This window comes from Venturia canescens, chromosome 3 (genome assembly GCF_019457755.1).
Source record: "Venturia canescens isolate UGA chromosome 3, ASM1945775v1, whole genome shotgun sequence".
NCBI lineage: Eukaryota > Metazoa > Arthropoda > Insecta > Hymenoptera > Ichneumonidae > Venturia > Venturia canescens.
In genome coordinates, this window is record NC_057423.1 from 12503466 (window position 1) to 12520323 (window position 16858).

Here is a 16858-nt window from a genome sequence, read left to right on the forward strand (position 1 = left end):
TGTAGAATGGTCGATATTTCGAAATTAATAAATTCGTCATGTAAGATTGGAGAAAAATAAGTAATTCGAAATTCTTATTCCCGATCGACTATTTAGCAGATTACGTCTTTAACCGAACATTTTTTCTTTGAATTCACATTTATTCGAAAATATATATTTCGATAGTTTGCATTTCGAATGCAATTTTTACAGACCATACGAATGTCAAAAGTTCATATTTTCGAATTCAAAATGGAGAGTAATTGTTTTACAGACAGACCAGAATATAGAGTAGCAAAAAATCGAAAGTGAATTTTTCGAGCCTATAAAACTTAGATATATGCAGAATAGCGATAGCTCGAAAAGGCGAAAGTCAAAATGGCGATGTTTAAAATTGGAGATCACCGGTCTGAGTAAGTGAGTGAGTGAGATGCGTGTATTTGGAGCTCCGCTGCATTTCTTTATTTTGATCAATCGACTTTCTAACGTTTCGCTATTTTGATCATTCGACTTTTTAGTGTTTCAGTATTTCAACCTCAGTAATATTTGGTCTTTCGTTATTATATTTTCAAAATTGTGAATTTTCACAGTATCGCTGACTATAGTAATTTATGAATCGAAAGACTGATAGTCGAATTTTCGAAAAATCGATATTTTAGTCATCGTTCTATGGGCGATTGTTACATTCTATTTTCGATGTAAAGGTGCTTCGAACCTTGCAGCTTCTGCTTTATTTATTTTCGGCATTGAAAGCTCTAGTCGAATCTATCCGTCTCCATATTATCATTCGAAGTTTATAAATTCGAGATTTTAGCTGTTCGAAATTTTAGTCATTCCAACATTTGATCCCCACCCTTTTTTTCCACCAATTTCAAAATCGTCTCTCGTCTTTTGTCAAGAGAAAATGCTCGCCCGATTTTTCCGGCCGAATCGGAACTCGAAAATGAGGAGGATGAAACTATTCGATCGTGGAGACTTCTTTTTGCTGGGAACCTTTTTGCCTCTTGTTATTTGTCGAATGAATGTGAAAGCGCAGGACAATCAACGGAGACGGTGATCCTAACGTCCTTGCAAAATTGAACCGACGCGGCAGGGAGAGACGCTAAGCGAATCCGGGAAACAATGGAAGCTTTCACGCAACCGGTATAGCACGCTCTGTAAGCTAAAAGTGAGGAAGAGAACGAAATGAGAGAAAGGAAAGGAAAAAGAGAAAGGAAAAACGGTGGGGTAAAGAAAAAACCGCAAAACTCGACTTGCTCGTGGAGGTTGGAACGCGAGCGGCATTGAACCGCGACGGGAAAAAGCTCGGAACTGTTAACGTCCAATCTTTCCTCGCTCGGCTTGTTTTTCCCCGCTTCTCGCTTCTCAATTCCCATTCTCATACACACCGTTCCTGTTTATCCATACATACACAAACGCAATACATATATTTTGTAATATGACTGTTATTTTTCGTCCTTCACCCTTTCGCGACTTCCACTCCATTATAATCTCTCGTTTCGCCGCATCCACCTTCATCTTTTCGTCCGTCGAAGCGTTTTTGTCTGCTTGTGAAATCTCGTCGCTCTCCTCTCTCGCTCCGCGCGTCTTCGTAGTCGTCGCTTTGCTTACTTTTTGGCAAAAGCGACCGAGACAATACACGCTGCTGTACATTATGGGTTAACCGTTCTTCCATTACTTTCACGTCACCAGACGAGAGCTTCGGCATCGTTAGAACCGTTTCTGTGATAAGTATTTCTTCTCCGGATTATTCGAAAGAAAGCCGCTCCTCGAGTCATTCAACTCTGCCCCCCAACTCTGTGTTTTTCTGTTTGTTTTCTAGCCTCTGATAATTCAACGTTGGAAATAAAAATCAGTGTAATTGACAGCGAATCGAGCCGTCGTTCGGAGGCTCCATTTTGCTGTGAATTTTCTTGACTCAACCGCGTTCGATGGCGTCGCGAAGCCTCCGATGTTTTCATATCTCCAAATTCAACTTTTTCACTCGTCGGATTTAGATCAATATTTCGCCATCCGAGAAACACTTGCTTTCTTCTTGACGTGCCCAGCTCAGAGTTCGATTGTGATACGTGACTTTCCGGGCGTGTTAGCCTTCGGACATTTCTTTGGAAGAATAAGGCTCGCTGCCGTACATTGCTGATAAGGATGGGAGTGCGAAGGAGAGCGAAAGAGAGAAGGCGAGAGAATCGAGAAGCTGGAGGTGCCATAGGGAAGTAACTCGAGCAACAAGCCACACAGACGCGGTGCACCCTCTCGCAGCAACATTTTCTTTCCCGTCTCTTCATCTCCCACATAGTCTCCTTTCCGGGTTGTTGCGATCCTACAGACGTGGAAATCGAACTCTCGCTCAATCGCTCCAAGCGACTCTCGTGCGCACTTTACGTTCGCGTTCCACCATCGCGAATGGTACTCGCATATGTAGATTATTTCACTCATGCGATAGGTTACTCTCGTTCGCTACCTTTTCTTCGGCTGCCCACTCGCGGTGCGACCTATCGCAAGTACGACTGACCTTTCTCTCCGGAGCCAATCACTTTTGAGACAGTTCCACAGCAGCATTTTCGCAATGGCTATTTGTCAGTCTTATCGAATCCGGAATGTCAAACCGTTGATTGCTCCTTTCATCGAAATAGCAAGCAAAACGATCGATCATCATTCCTAAACCGGAGGCACTAAAGTACCGAGTTTTAGCTAATTCTCACTTCTCGAGTGTTGGTCCCGAGGGTTGAGGCCTATTAAAAACTCATCAACTCGCATCGAGATGGTTCCCTCCCTCTTGCAGAGGCCCTCGTCCGCGAATGCACTCGCTGCTCGCCAATTTCTCCTTCTCCCCTCCACCTCGGTATTTCTCTCAGCGAACATACTTTCTCCCGCGACGTCCCGAACCCGTTGACCTTTCGCAGGTTCCTTCGCGGGAGCGCCTCGATTAATTCAAATGTTCGTACGTCGCTGGGGTCCGGAGCGTCGCCATCCCGACTCGATGCTGTTTACGCGGACGTCGATATTTCCGGCGAAAAAAGCAGGACAGCGAAGCATATTGCACGCACGTTTGCGTACAATGCCTCGACCGTTCTGTCGCACGGAGTGTGTGCAGTAACAGAACTTCTGGTGCTGCTGTTCTCGTACTGCACCGATTCATCCAACAAGGATCGTCCCAGGGAAGAGCCCAGAAGAGACGAGCCTCAGGGGATGACATTACGGTGTATCAGCACCGCACAAACTGAACAACTTCTGGTCCCGTGGGATCTCCTCGAGGGGGCCAAGGTTTTAGTGCCTAAGGAGAAAACTGTCGCTCTTTTGGCACGAGTCGAACAAATGAGGGAGATGGAGCGATTGGAGGAGCGATAGAGAGGATAAAGAGCGGAGCTGCTGCTGGAGAGAAGGCGCGAGGGAGAGAGAATCGTTGGCCTGGGAGGCGATGAGAGGAAGGGAGATGTTAACATGCTCGGATTAGAAAGGTGGGGAACGGGAGAGATATTCATTCGTGTTTGTTCGTGTCGAGGGACGGACGAAAGCATTGATCTGACTCGCATATGGCCGGAGATTTAATCAGTCGATACTTAAGGGTTTTATCGGTCTCTCCTCGACGCTTATCTTCGCTCTCATCCATCTCTCCGGACACCCTCGACGATATTATTTCCTATGTGTACAAGCAGCAGGCGGCTTTCAATCTCTCGCTTTATCTTCTTTCTCTCGTTGCGTTAAACATCGAATATGCCTCGTGCACGCCCTTTCGAACGATTGAGGGCCGGATAATCAAATTGAGTGTAACGCGTATCGGATTCCATAGCTGGTACAAGTGAAATCCACTAACTCGGTTCTGGCACTCTCGACGAAGAGACGGCGCGCGTTAATGGAAATTCACGCAAATTGGGCTCTCAGTGATTCGATGGTTTGCGTCCTTCGCTCCACCTCATAAGAGCAACGTCCTTAATTTATTTAGCTTCAGTGCAATAGAAACTTTAAAAAATTGCGCTATTTTTATTTTTATTTTTATTTTTTTATATTGCTGAGCACAGCTATTTTGGATAATTTCCCGATGACTTGTTTCACGAGAATATTTAACTGTGTGATGAATATTTGGACTCACCGATTTATCGAAGATACCGATGGCACGTTGTCCTGGGAGCAGATACCCTCCGCGAGCAACCTGTCACGGATCTCCCACGCGAACATCGTGGGATTGTCCCTCTTGTAATTAGCGATAGCATCGACCACTGGTGGTGTCGCTACTTTCGGTTTCGAGCCACCGATAACGCCGGCTTTAAAGCTCCCCGTTTCGTAATACCTGACGTGACAAAAAGGGAAAAAGAACGATTGAAAAGCATGAAAAATTTGGCTTGATTGGAGGCCTAATTGGGAGTGTAATTAGCTCTTCGAGTCCGGAGTTCACGCACGTGTTTCAAAGCCTCGGAAATATCGCTTGAACTTTTTTTCTGGCTGACGTGGCTCAGACGACATTTTGCCCTCTCCCTGGGACGTTATTTCGTGGGCTTTTCATTAGGGCGAAGAACGAAAGAGACAGAAATTTTGTTGCAATTAATTTTTCACATTTTTTTTAACAAAGTGTCGTCCTCGTTCATTATCTGCGTGGATGGATCTCTCTCGCCTCTTTCCATACACGTTTATCAAAGCTCGCGGTTGTTTGAAGAAACTGTAGGGGGCGAAAGCCACCCAGCATCATCGAAAATGTCTTATACATGGATACGCGTATATATTACAGCCCCCGAGGCTCGCCGACGATCCTTATCTCGTCGAAACGCTCCGTGAACGAGCCCTTTGTACCTAATTACTTAAATAATATCTTCGACCGCGTGCTTAAATTCAATTGCACAAAGCGATTCACCGCTCGAGCCCCGCCGATAATGGCTTTGGCTTTGGGACTCTCCACGCTACGTCCTCTCTCCGCACGCCTTCTGATGAATGTGGGTCCGCGATTCCACCGTAGAATTCCGTGCATGTAGTTTTCTGTTCGCTCCTTCGGAAACTGACTCGATCGCGCCGTTTATAAAAGTACAAAGTACGTGTTTGTTTCATAAAGTCAAATTTTGTAAATTAAATGAAATGAAGTCAATGATTTGGGGGAAAGCCTATGAAGGGCATAAAAAACCCAATTTATTTAAAGTTGTTTAAATACAACGAGAATATATATAAATTGAATAGAATGTCGTGTGAATAATTATATGGGATTAGCAGATGAAGTAAATTAGTAGGAAATTCTTATCCACTCCTGAATTCATTACGAAGAGGAAACGCGTTTCTCGACTCTTATAGATTTTGAAGTCTCTTTTGAGCTTCGAATCGGTTGGCCAGACCGATCGCTGCCGCGTGATCGACCGATTTTTTAATCTGTTTTTTCAATTAGAAAACGTTACTTGTGTACTGAACGACATCTCGATGCTAAATGACCTCTCATATTTTTTTTTGTTACTGAAACAAGAGTTTCTTACTGTTTTTCTCCCTTTTCTTTTTATATATGTATCATCATATGTTTGATCGTGTTATTTTTGCAGAGTTTCCTACGGAACACACTACGAACTTTTTTTTAAAACGAAAAACTATGCGGAAGACTAAAAATTTCTCCATTTGATGTTGAATTAGGTGGAACACATAGAAACGACAGAAAATCAAATGCGGAGTTCAATTCGTGATAAAAAAGGTTGCGATAATGGACAGGAAAATGTTAATTTTCGAGAGGATTTCCGATGAACCTGTTGGCCTTTAGATTTATTTTTTCATACCATACGAGTGTTGTATGTGGTTGAGTGGAGCGCGACAATGATTACCCCTCGTTTAAAACAGGGTGTGTTTTGCCTCGACTGCACAGGGGTTAAAAACTCTGATGGGGTACCGGAGAAACGCCCGCGTACGAAATTATTACGATTATATCGCTCGCGTAAAAGTTTGTCGACCCTTTATCTCTCACTCGCTCGTTCATTCCGTCCTTTTTTCTCGCATCTGGATCGGCCGGTTTGTGCGAGCATGTGCAACCGTTTCATTTCTCTTTCGCCGACTCTCTTTTTCTCGCTCGCTCGCTCGCTCGCGGACGATTCTACCCGTTGACATTTCGCCCCTTGCGCCTGCAACCCCACCTTAAACCGTGAAATGGCCATTCGCCGTGTGTACGGTGTCGGGAGAACCGCGGGGACGATTCCGCCGCATAAACTTCAAGCCCATTGTGACGCTGCGCCAGAAAAAGCGTGGCTCAATGTGCACTCGATGCATTAAACGATTTCTCAAATCGAAATCCCCGCAAACATTCGAAAAGTCCTTCAGTAACGTCCCCCCATTTATTTCGAATTAAGTTGTCATTCCATTTGTAACGAGAGATCAACGAGAACTCGCCCACTCGCGCTCGCCAAACGAAAGGAAAACTGTGAATTTATGCTCAAATTTAACGGGAGAACAATCTCTTTTGTAAAAATGCTAATGAGAAGGAGGCACGATATTTTTTTTTATCGACGTCGAAACAGTTGGCTCGTTGTCGTTATAATGGCCAAATGCACGATTCCCGAAAAAGGGTGAAACTCTATCAACGAGAAACGATTCCTTCTGGTCGATTGAAGAACGAACGCCATGGAAAAAACTTGTTACAACGGTCCTTTGTCCTCAAATTTTGATCACAGTGAATGAATCAATCGAGAAAACGTAGTTTTTTTTCTTCCCTAGCGGTGGTTCTCAACTACTTATACTTCGCTGGCAGGGAATCGAAAAAAAAAGCATCGGAACCGAAGCGAAGTAACATTAGCGAGACGTGCTAGGTAAAACTTATTTTTTTAACGACTTTGTTTAAGACCGAGTCGTACGCATTCGTAGTAAAACAAATTTTGACGATTTCCAATTAGTCTCGTAAAATACGGATGTTACGACAATTTTGTGCTGCCTTAGGTGGGATCGTTTCTTTTTCGTCGTGGCATAAGCTGTTACGAGGGCACGGCGTTACTTTGTGGCGAAAGGGCGTCATGGGCGACCGCGAGATTTCTCAGGAGGGCGGATAAGAGCCGGAAAAAGAGAGAAAAAGAGAAGGAGAGCGAAAGATCGGGAAAAAGAACCATCGAGATGTGACGAAAAGAGCAAAAACGAGAGGACTAAAGATTTCAACGCGACGAGAGAGGCCGGAGTGAGGAGCGTTGAGGACCTCACGTACAGTTTCATGTGCTCGTTCCAAAAAGAGATAATAAGATGCAAGAGACTGCGACTGAGAGGAGACGGAGCAAGAGTTAGCGACAAATCTAAGTCTGCCAGGGACACCATTTTTTTCGAGGGCGCGACTATTTTTGGTGCAACTTGCAAAACGCATAGAAATTTACGCCTTTCTGCGAAAGCTTCGCCATCTTTCCATCCTTCGCACATACAGATCCGTGCACGTAAACTCTCTGCACGCGGCAAAGTCTCTTGCAGGTCGCGCTTTCAACGGCGCGTGACTGCGTAAACTGCACGTTAACGGCGCTTAGCGTGTCTAAGAATGCAATGAGACACGTGTTTCTTGTCCGTGTTCCTCGCACGAACGCGAGCCGCTTTAGAGTCAACGGAGAAGGCAACTCTTGTCGCAACAACGAGCGCGCTTACAATGTGTCAGAAAATTTGTTATAATGCGATGCTTCGAAAATGGACAAGTTTACGCGACACAAATTCCGCGCTGTTAATATGAAGGATTGTCTATGAATCCGGACTGCTACTGACTAATAAAGATTTATTTTACGACCGCAGACGCGTGTCCGCCTGCAATAAAGAATTTAGACGTTGTAATAAAACTTCTGAGAATTATGCAAATCCTTGACTCTCTGACTGCATCATTTTTTGCTATTAAATTTATTAATTACTATGAATCCATACACAGGAAAAATGAACTGTTGATTCCAACCTGATTTTAGTTGGATGTTTTCGTGGTCATAAGTAACATTCGAGTCAGTAAGTAACGAGATTCAATCGAATCACCCAAATGTTTCTTGAGCTAACGAATCATGTCTGCCTGTCATGATTCGTTGATTCAATGAAAAATTTTGTTTAATCAACAAATTCCTTTTTTCGGGATACTAAAAAAGGGATTATGATGAAATTTATGAATTTCGTTTACTATCAATCAACAGGGTATTTTACACCGTGTAAGAAAACAATATAAAAATGCATCTTTATGATAGATTTCGTAAAAAGTAAACGAGAAACGTCAATATTTATTTGAAAAAAAACGCAATTTTAAAAAACGTCTTTTTTCATCTGTTTTTCGGATGTCTAAAACGCCATTCGCCATATTGGATTCCAACGTGACGTCACTCCGATAGAGTAATCAATCTAAATTTTGATCGTGCGCTTTGTGTTATTTTGAAATTTTACGAATGATTATCACCTTTGTGAACTTTCATCATTTATTTTTTAAAATCGCATCATGGAAGACGGTTTTGTGAGAGCAGAAAGTACAAATCTACCAACGATAAATCCATAATTTTTGTGGCGTTTTTACACTTGCATTCAGACACAAGACACCGATGATATACATTAATATAACTCATTATTTTCATAAATCTTGTTACCTGGTCTTTCGCAATCGTGTTGATCACTAACGGAGTGAAGTCACAAACCGAAACAGCATGGCGTTTATAACGTTTCCGCGGGAAAATTAAAAATCATGAATAAAAAGTAGTTTTCGAGACACTTTTCGGTCTTATAAAACGAAAATTAAAATTCTACTGGTTCATTACGATCTCAGGATTGATTTAAAACAGTTTTAAAAAAAAGATGTTCCTAATTGCTTGAGATATGAATGGCGAATAATGAATTTGTAGTTTCCATCACATTTCTGTGAATGTCCATTGTACCCTTCAGCGGTATCCAGAAATATTCTTATTCGATAGATATTCGTTATGACTCGGACAATGATACTTGTGGGAGCGTCGGTCGCGTTGAATAAACTATATAGAGTCGGACAAGGCCATCAAAACGGCACGAGGCTCACCCGTTACAAACGCGAGCGAAGCTCTCACCGAGGGTGGAGATTCGCGGAGTGCCAGGCGCGCGGGGTGGTTGAAGAAAAAAAAAACATGGAAACCGCATCGCGTCGCCTAACCTACCCAGGACTTTCCTTCCGGTCTCCAACCGAGAGATCCTCGCTATATAACTCTCTGCAGTGTCATTTCGGACGACGGTCTTTCCCCCTTTCCAGCTTGTGTCCCGAGCCTTACTGGTTCTACTCTCGGCGACGACGTCTTCAATTAAATCGTACAGGGAAAAAAACGATCTTCGTATTCACGATCGCGTTCATCGATTTCTTTTTTTCAACAGTATTATTCCATTTCTCTAAGAAAAAAGTCAATTTCTGCCTTGAATTTTCACTTCTTCGGAGTTTTTATTCTGTTTCCATTTAAGGAGTTTCGGTACAGGCGATACAATGTTGCCATGCTAATCCATGCTAAAAAAATTTAAAAATTCAAAAAGTTCAGAATTTTATAAAATTTGGTGAACATATTCTTTAGTGCCAAATTTAACGACACAAATTTTTTAAGATTTTTCTTCTACACAGTTATCGAGTAATTGATCACTAAAGTTTACGTGTATAAGCATAGCGTTTCCATATATATAGGTATACATTCCGGGCATGAGAAATCTGCTTTAATGCGTAATTACTCGATAACTAAGTAGAAGAAAATTTTGAAAAAATTTGAGTTTTCGCACTTGATGTTGAAGAACATTATCACCAAATTTGATCAATTTCTTAATATTTTGACTTCTGTACCGAAACTCCTTAATCAACTTCCATCAAAAATTGGAGTTTTTTTTTTTAATTTTGAACAGTTTTATTAGTTTTAGTACAAAATTCTTTTTTTCCTTTTTTCGCAAACATAAAAATGCTTGAGGTTATAAAGTTTGATCAATCCAATGTTCCGCGCGGAGAGCTAAACAACAGGAAATAAGACGATACGAGAGCGATGTTGAAACTGCAAAGTCAATCTTTTCGAACGTATTCTTTTGTGTATCACGCAAAATCTGTGTCGTCTGAGACGCAGTCGCGTTGTGGCCGAAGAAAAGGTGTTATTGAGAAAGAAAAGAGAGCAGCTCACCTCGAGAGTATCTTGGATACACAACCGTGGGATACCCTTAGCTGTCTGGAAATGTCACACGGTCGGACGCCGCTGTGCGCTAGCTCGACGATCCTCTGCCTCACTACATCCGGTAGGGGCCTTCCGTTCACGAAGACGCCGCCTAGCTGGTTCACTCCCCCATGGCCTGGAAATGGAAATCGATAGAACATTAAGCCAATTTCTTTTTAAGCATATACCTATATATAAAACTGTTTTTTCCAATATATAGAGAAGGATGTTCCGCGAAGTCACGATCCTGCGACTAAAGAAAGTTGCGGATCTCCCGAGAGGAGATGATGGGGACCGAGCTGCAGAGGAAAATTCTTCTCGCTGCGTTGAGAAACCATTAGAATCGACTGACTTCGTTTTTTTCCCTTAATCCAGCGATTTTATTACATAAAAAGTGAGCATGCGAGGTTTCGATCGATGTTGTAAATAACGGCGAAGAAATCAGAATGTCCCAAGCCACTTTGGCTCAATACCGTTCCGTCATATCTCGATCTTTCTCTAATATTCGTCAAACTAAAGGACGACGAATCGAGGCTAATCGAAGGTGACACGATAAAGTTCATTTTCGGACTCGCCGCGACTGTCCGCGCGCGGATGACATTCGTTGATTGAAACTCAGCGCAACCGGACCGCCCATCGAGATGATTCGATTGGAAACAACGAAGAATTCCCGGTAGTGCGAAACAGATGCCGATGTTCTTCCAGCTGAGAGGCCCCTGTTAAAGGAACGGCGGAGTTTCAGGCCAGTAGAAATAGTCATTATTGGAGAACGCTGGTTAATAATGCTCCGTATATATAAGAAAGAAAATAGACGGAGGAGGAGGATGGAAAGGTTTCTATTAGGGAAGAGAGCTCGAGCAATCGGTTTTATCAAATCAGCAGTCGAGTGTTCATGATCTTCTGGCAGGTTGTCTGGTTTTGTGAACGCATTTATTCGCACCCTAGTCTCCTTCTACTTCTCGATCGCGTAATGGGTGTATTAAAATCCGCCTAACGCGATAACACGAGACCTAATATCGTAATGGAGGGTTCTGGTCTGCACCACCTCGACATATGTCCCCTCTTTCGTCCCAGTGCACCGACGATTCGATGATCTGTGCTCTTACCGTCGAGGAGGAATAATGTACGTGTGTGTATGTTACTTCACTGGAGGACCCTATTGACAATAACACGAAAGCAGCCTGCGGGCCAGCTCTCGACGATTCATCAATTCTCTCGCTCTTGACACCCTGCTCTTTTATTCGGTGCCCTCGACATCTCAATCGAATTACCCTACGGGCCACGTATAACTGTGGCTGAATATCGCAGTCGCTGTTCCGAAGAGAAAACATTTTAATCATGCATTTCGCCATGAAATGTACAATTCTCGACAACTATTTTGGAGCATTTATTTCATTGATGCAATGAAGATATGATGTGTGATAAAAGTAGTTAATATTGAGCTGGCATGAACGATGGTGAAAGCAAAAAAGTTTGATTCTTTCAGTTGTTTTACTTTTCTGATTCCAAGTGAAGGGACGAGTGACTGCGAAGCGTATATATCCTCTCTTTCATAGTGGAGGAGACAAAGAAGTCATAAAGATTCATTCTTGATCGAGCGTCGAGAAAAAGTAACACGATCCGCGGTGCTAGTTGCGTACATCGTGATGTTTTTTCTCGTCTTTCCCGTCGGTTGGTATCAGTGACAGAGTTATATAGAATGGCGGCCAGGAAACTAACGAGAGTCTCCATCGTCTCTCGTTTCACTCATATTCTCCTCGTGCTCGGTACACCCGAGAACAAGACAATGACGAAGAGAAGCAGCAGCAGCAGCAGGAGAGTGAAGAGGAGGGTAGTCCACGATCATTACCAGAAACGATACGCACTTCCGGTCGCAAATCAATTCCCTCCATATCTTTCTCTGTCTCTCGTTCGTTTGGCATTTATGGTTGAAACCCCATAGTGACTGCGCCTCCGCAGCCCTTGCTCATACAGAGCCGAAGCATCCCGAAACATCAAGGGATAGCTCCGGATCAGCTCTCGTTCTATTCTCATTCCTTTTCTCTCTCTCTCTCTTGGTTATATCGCTGATTCGCATGGAACATGCTTCACCATCGGATGGACGAAGGTCCAATGAGAGAGAATGGTATATCGCGATTTCGAGGATATTCCGCAGAGAGAGAGAGAGAGAGAGAGAGAGAGCAGCAGGGACTAAAAGCACCAAGTGGATGCGGTAGAAGGTAGAGTATTCGTGGATACATGAACGTTGCGAGAGCGCCAGAGAGCGAGGGATGAGAGTGGATGAGAGGAACGCACACTCAGGGCAAGCAGAACTCTCGACCCTACGAGCCCGCGTATCCCCGTCACGCCTGCTGACCACAACTATATACGAGGACTCGGGTCCACCTCGGTCAGAGAACCACCCCTGCACGTTTCACTCTCTCTCTCCTTCCACGAGCTACCCCTTCACAGAACCTCGCTCTCTCTCTCGCTCTTCCTCCATCTCCGTCTCCTATCACTTGGTTCTCTGTATACACGCGAAATGCCTGGATTTTCCAGCTTTCTGTATTAAACATGTATATTTATATATACGAGCATCCGGGACAACGTTCCAGGAGCGAAAGAGAGCGCCGCGAGGCAAGAGCAGAAGTAAAAGCAACGAAACCGCCACACTGACTACATTACGACCCTTATTATTGCAATCGCTTTTTCGTTCATTCCCACACACACACACACGCACACACAGACTAATGCATACCAACACGCGCGAACCCAACAAACTCCTCTTGGAGTGTCCCTCCGCTCGGGAAACCCTTTAACGAAATTCCACCACGACGAAAGGTCGGAACGTCGTCTTTCTCTCTGCGAAACGAGAGGTGCGCCGAAAACTCGGTGATTTTAACTAAATAGCTGAGTAATGTAAAGAGATATTCCCATTGGGATTGCTTTTTGCTCCACGGTCAAGGATTTGTTCTTATTGAAAGTCGACAGATGGATTTTACGGATGTGGACGAGGAAAAGGGTCAAGAATACCTTTCCCCGAAGGGCTCGAGTCCTCATAATTTTTGCAAATATATTACAAATGCTAATTACGATTGGGAATTAAATGAAAACTTGGTGTTTCGTGAGAGCCGAAAGATCGCGAACGACTCTTGACAAAAACGAATGATCGAGGTCGTCGTGACCGATTTACCTGGTTTACATGACGAGGAATCCTCCGCGGCAAGGAGTTGAAAAGAGTTTCTGTCGTGACGAATTCTTGCGAGCATAACGATCTCTCCGGACACGATATTTAATAGCCAAACGTGCGGAAACGTCGCTATCTGTGGAACACATCATGATCCAAGAAGATCGATCTCTAGCGATTTAGTTCCACGCTGACGCGACGATAAAAACGTTACGAATAAGAAGTGGCGGAAAGAAAGAAAAAGAAGATGATGAAGAGGAAGAAATGTGACCTGGCTAACCATCGATCTGTGAGAACTTCTTCCGGGGAACGAGCCGAAATTTTTGCTATGGTTCATCTATCCGATCTCATATTAGAATTTCTGTAACGGTTTACGTCCATCCGAGCGTCGTTTCCCTCACTTGGTTCGATCGTCAAAACGGTACAGCTTACTCCTCGCGAATACTTCGCAACGCCTTCGTCCACTCTGCTCGGCGACCGTTCTGATTTTCGACGCAGGGTTACGAAAATCCATTTTTTTTTCGATCGACGAACAAAAACGGTTGGCGGGGACTCGCCGGTCAGGAGTGATTGACTCGAAGCAAAATCTTAGGGCCTCGGTTAAACTTTCACGCGAAGAGGATTGCGTCAAATGGCCGAAGCAACGTTGCAGACTGGCAATTAAAACCTCAGGACGAATGAGATTGTCCTTATTAACTGGCAAGCTGCGTCACTCGCGATAGGAGAGCCAAGCAATCGGTTCTCCCTCTTTGGCTCCGTTTTTTCCTCAAGATCCTAGTTTTTCTGATAAATCTACCGCTACGTTGGAGTCTGTCAGTGGCGACCATGAATTTCTTGTTCCGCAACAATCGCGTCGAAGTCGGCGTTGCCTCATAAATTTGTCACGCTACAAATCGTCTACATTCTAATGTAGAAAAATAATTGATTCACATCAATAGACTTCTTTCGTATTTATCGCGGAAATCGCGACGAATTTCTATTCCCGCCTCCGCATCACCTGCTGCTCGTCGCGCTGTTCCATCAAACTTTTTCGCCTCCTATTTTTCCGATCGCGCGTTTATCCAGATGGCAAACGAGTTTGGCGTGCGAAAATGCTTTCGATGCTTTTACATAAAAAACTTAGTGAATTCGCGATCGATTTGTTATTTTTATTCATAACTCGCAGAAGCTCATGGATCAATGCGATTACACTTTGGAGCTTTTGGCGAAACAGTGATAGCCGTTCCTTCACCCTTCGAGCCCCGTTTTTTGAAGCTCCATATAAGTATCATACTGCTGTTACGTGCATACGAGGGATTCCCGAAACGAATTGGTTATTGGCAAACGTAAATCCAGTCCCGACGTCACTTCCACCTCCCCCTCGTCTCCCCCAGCTCCACCTCCTTCTCCGCATCGCCGTGACAATGCCAATTTTATTCGCGACAGAATGTACGCGAATGTGCGTTTCCGATGATGTATACATGAGCCTCCGGAAAAACAGAGGCGTATTTCATCGGGCAAAATACAACGGTGAAGTACGGCGAATGGAGCTAACCGGGAACGAGGTTTATGACGAAAATAAATCGCTTTAAAAATCATTCTGCCATGAAATACTCCCGGGAATGTTATTGCTCGAACTCGATGTTGTTTCTTTAATAATTCTTTAGGACGAAGGGTGAGCGTCGGGCTATTTAAATTTTCAGTGAAAACAAACCTCGTCGAACTTACGAGGATTTTAAATACGATTAATTTAAATCGTAAGAATTTTTTTGAAAGTTCAGCGCTTATCACAATGCGATTTTCGGAAATATAATTATTCAGGCATCTTACACGTGTAATACTCCATCATATTTTGATTGTATCGGTAAGCAGTGCTGAGGTCCATCGCGACGGCGGCAGCGCGTCCTTCGGCCCGTCGGCCGTCGGCTGCTCCTTTCGCCGCTGTGGGAATCCAGCTGTCTGTTTTTTCTTCTTTTCTCGAGGCTTTCCCCCAAACACCCGCTACATAGGGCCACTGAGATTCATCGAGGGCGACAGGCTTCGGGGATCACCTATTGACTCTTGACTCTCGATGAAGACCTCTTACGAGCTTTCCAAGTACTTTTCGATGCGCCGCGACATTCCCACTCACAGAATAACACACACATCCACACGTACACAGAAAACAGAACTGGGCACACAACAACAAACACCTTATAAAGAGGATATTTTTCTCTTTCTTCCTTTCACTCGTGATGCTATTTTATGCGTATATATTTCGCGCCGAATACGCGTGGCTCAATGCTCGAACGATCTCACAATGAGTGTCATCAAGAGGCTCTTTGTAAGGGCCAACGGGTGGCGGACCTTTCGGCCGGTCAATGGGCCCGGACTCGCCTGGTCGCGTCATTCCCAGCTTCTATGCACTCGCGCTGTGCCTTCTTTATTTTTTGTTTTTCAAAAATTTTTCTACAATTTAATCGACTCTTGAGGCTCGTCCGGAAAAACCAGATGCACGACATTCGTGGCGGCGCGGACGAAAATCGCCGGTGCAGATAATACCGGCGATAAGAGACGCGGAGAGATTAATTTGATGGTGTTTTCCTAATCGAGAAGCAAGAAAACAAACATTATTTCGATACCATTATCAATTATTTTTGAAATCTATACAAGTTGATAAGGATTCGAATCTGCGGGGAATTTTAATTAGAAAATCCCGTTATCAGTTCACGAGGACGCTCCGTCGCTGGGGCGTCGCTGGTTCCTCGATTCGCGATCAATCATATCGCTGGATTTTCGATAACGACGGAGCACAGTGGCTCAGAAATAGCCAGTTTTTATTCCTCGTCAAATCGACGCACCACTCAAGTTTTAGCTTCACGGTGTGTTCAGTAATAATCCTTCGATTCATCCGGTTTCGCGTGCACTCGTAAAATGGATTATTCGTAAAAAAATCATGTTCAGGGATCGACGACACTCGGAGTCCACCGCTGCTTAATAATCCGCCGGTAAAACGAGTTCGTCAACACTTCTATCAGCACCTTGATGAATGTCAAGAATTCGGAGATTGCTGAGAAAAACACGCGTTTTCTTCACCGATCCGATCGAAGACTCGATCGTAACTGGGCCCGGGATCGATTCCGAGATGGACGTTGACGACAGGACTCGTGTGCGGTGATCGAAGAGGGCAGAGAGCGCGGGAACACACGAGAAATTTGATACACAGTCACCGTGTCGTCGGATACCGATGTAACGAGGTAAGAGTCTTCGATACGAGTTTGAGTCGATCCGAGAGAGCGAGAGAGTGAGTGAGAGGGTGGAACGAAGGAGGAAAAAGTGAGGAGGTTGGTTAGAAAATATGATTTTTTGACGTGTGTCACACCGCGCGAATCTCTCGCTCACTCGTTGTAAACTCAACTAACGAGCGAAAGCATGGAGCGATACAAGTTTTGCGGGTTTCTGGCGCGGGACACGTGACTTTCGGGCAAAGTTCCGTTGGTTCGAGGGTCGGTTCGCGCGCCACGGATATGAGATTTCGTGAAGGTGGTGGCGGAGGAGGAGGCGGAGGAGAAGACCCCGAGGGGGATAGAGAGAGGAAGAAGACCGGCCGAAGGGGAGGGGGCGAAGGGTATAGCGCGAGAGCGCCAGAGCTTTCATCCCCCAACGAGGA

General features: G+C 44.3%; 1 protein-coding gene and 1 long non-coding RNA gene across 6 annotated transcripts in view; one reads left to right on the top strand and one right to left on the bottom strand.

Moving 5' to 3' along the window:
• The window catches only part of LOC122408014 (uncharacterized), a 99956-nt gene that overhangs the window by 35368 nt on the left and 47730 nt on the right, over positions 1-16858 (top strand). The gene's annotated exons all lie outside the window — the stretch shown is intronic.
• The window catches only part of sv (shaven), a 147889-nt gene that overhangs the window by 26478 nt on the left and 104553 nt on the right, over positions 1-16858 (bottom strand). For 4 of the 5 annotated variants that reach the window (XM_043414531.1, XM_043414527.1, XM_043414528.1 and 1 more), the window contains 2 exons: positions 10035-10200; positions 4070-4267 (listed from right to left, as the gene is read on the bottom strand). In XM_043414531.1, the coding sequence (XP_043270466.1) occupies positions 4070-4267; positions 10035-10200 (364 nt within the window). Of the gene's footprint in view, positions 1-4069; positions 4268-10034; positions 10201-15039; positions 16372-16858 lie in introns of those variants that run through there. The other variant, XM_043414529.1, reaches the window with a different exon arrangement.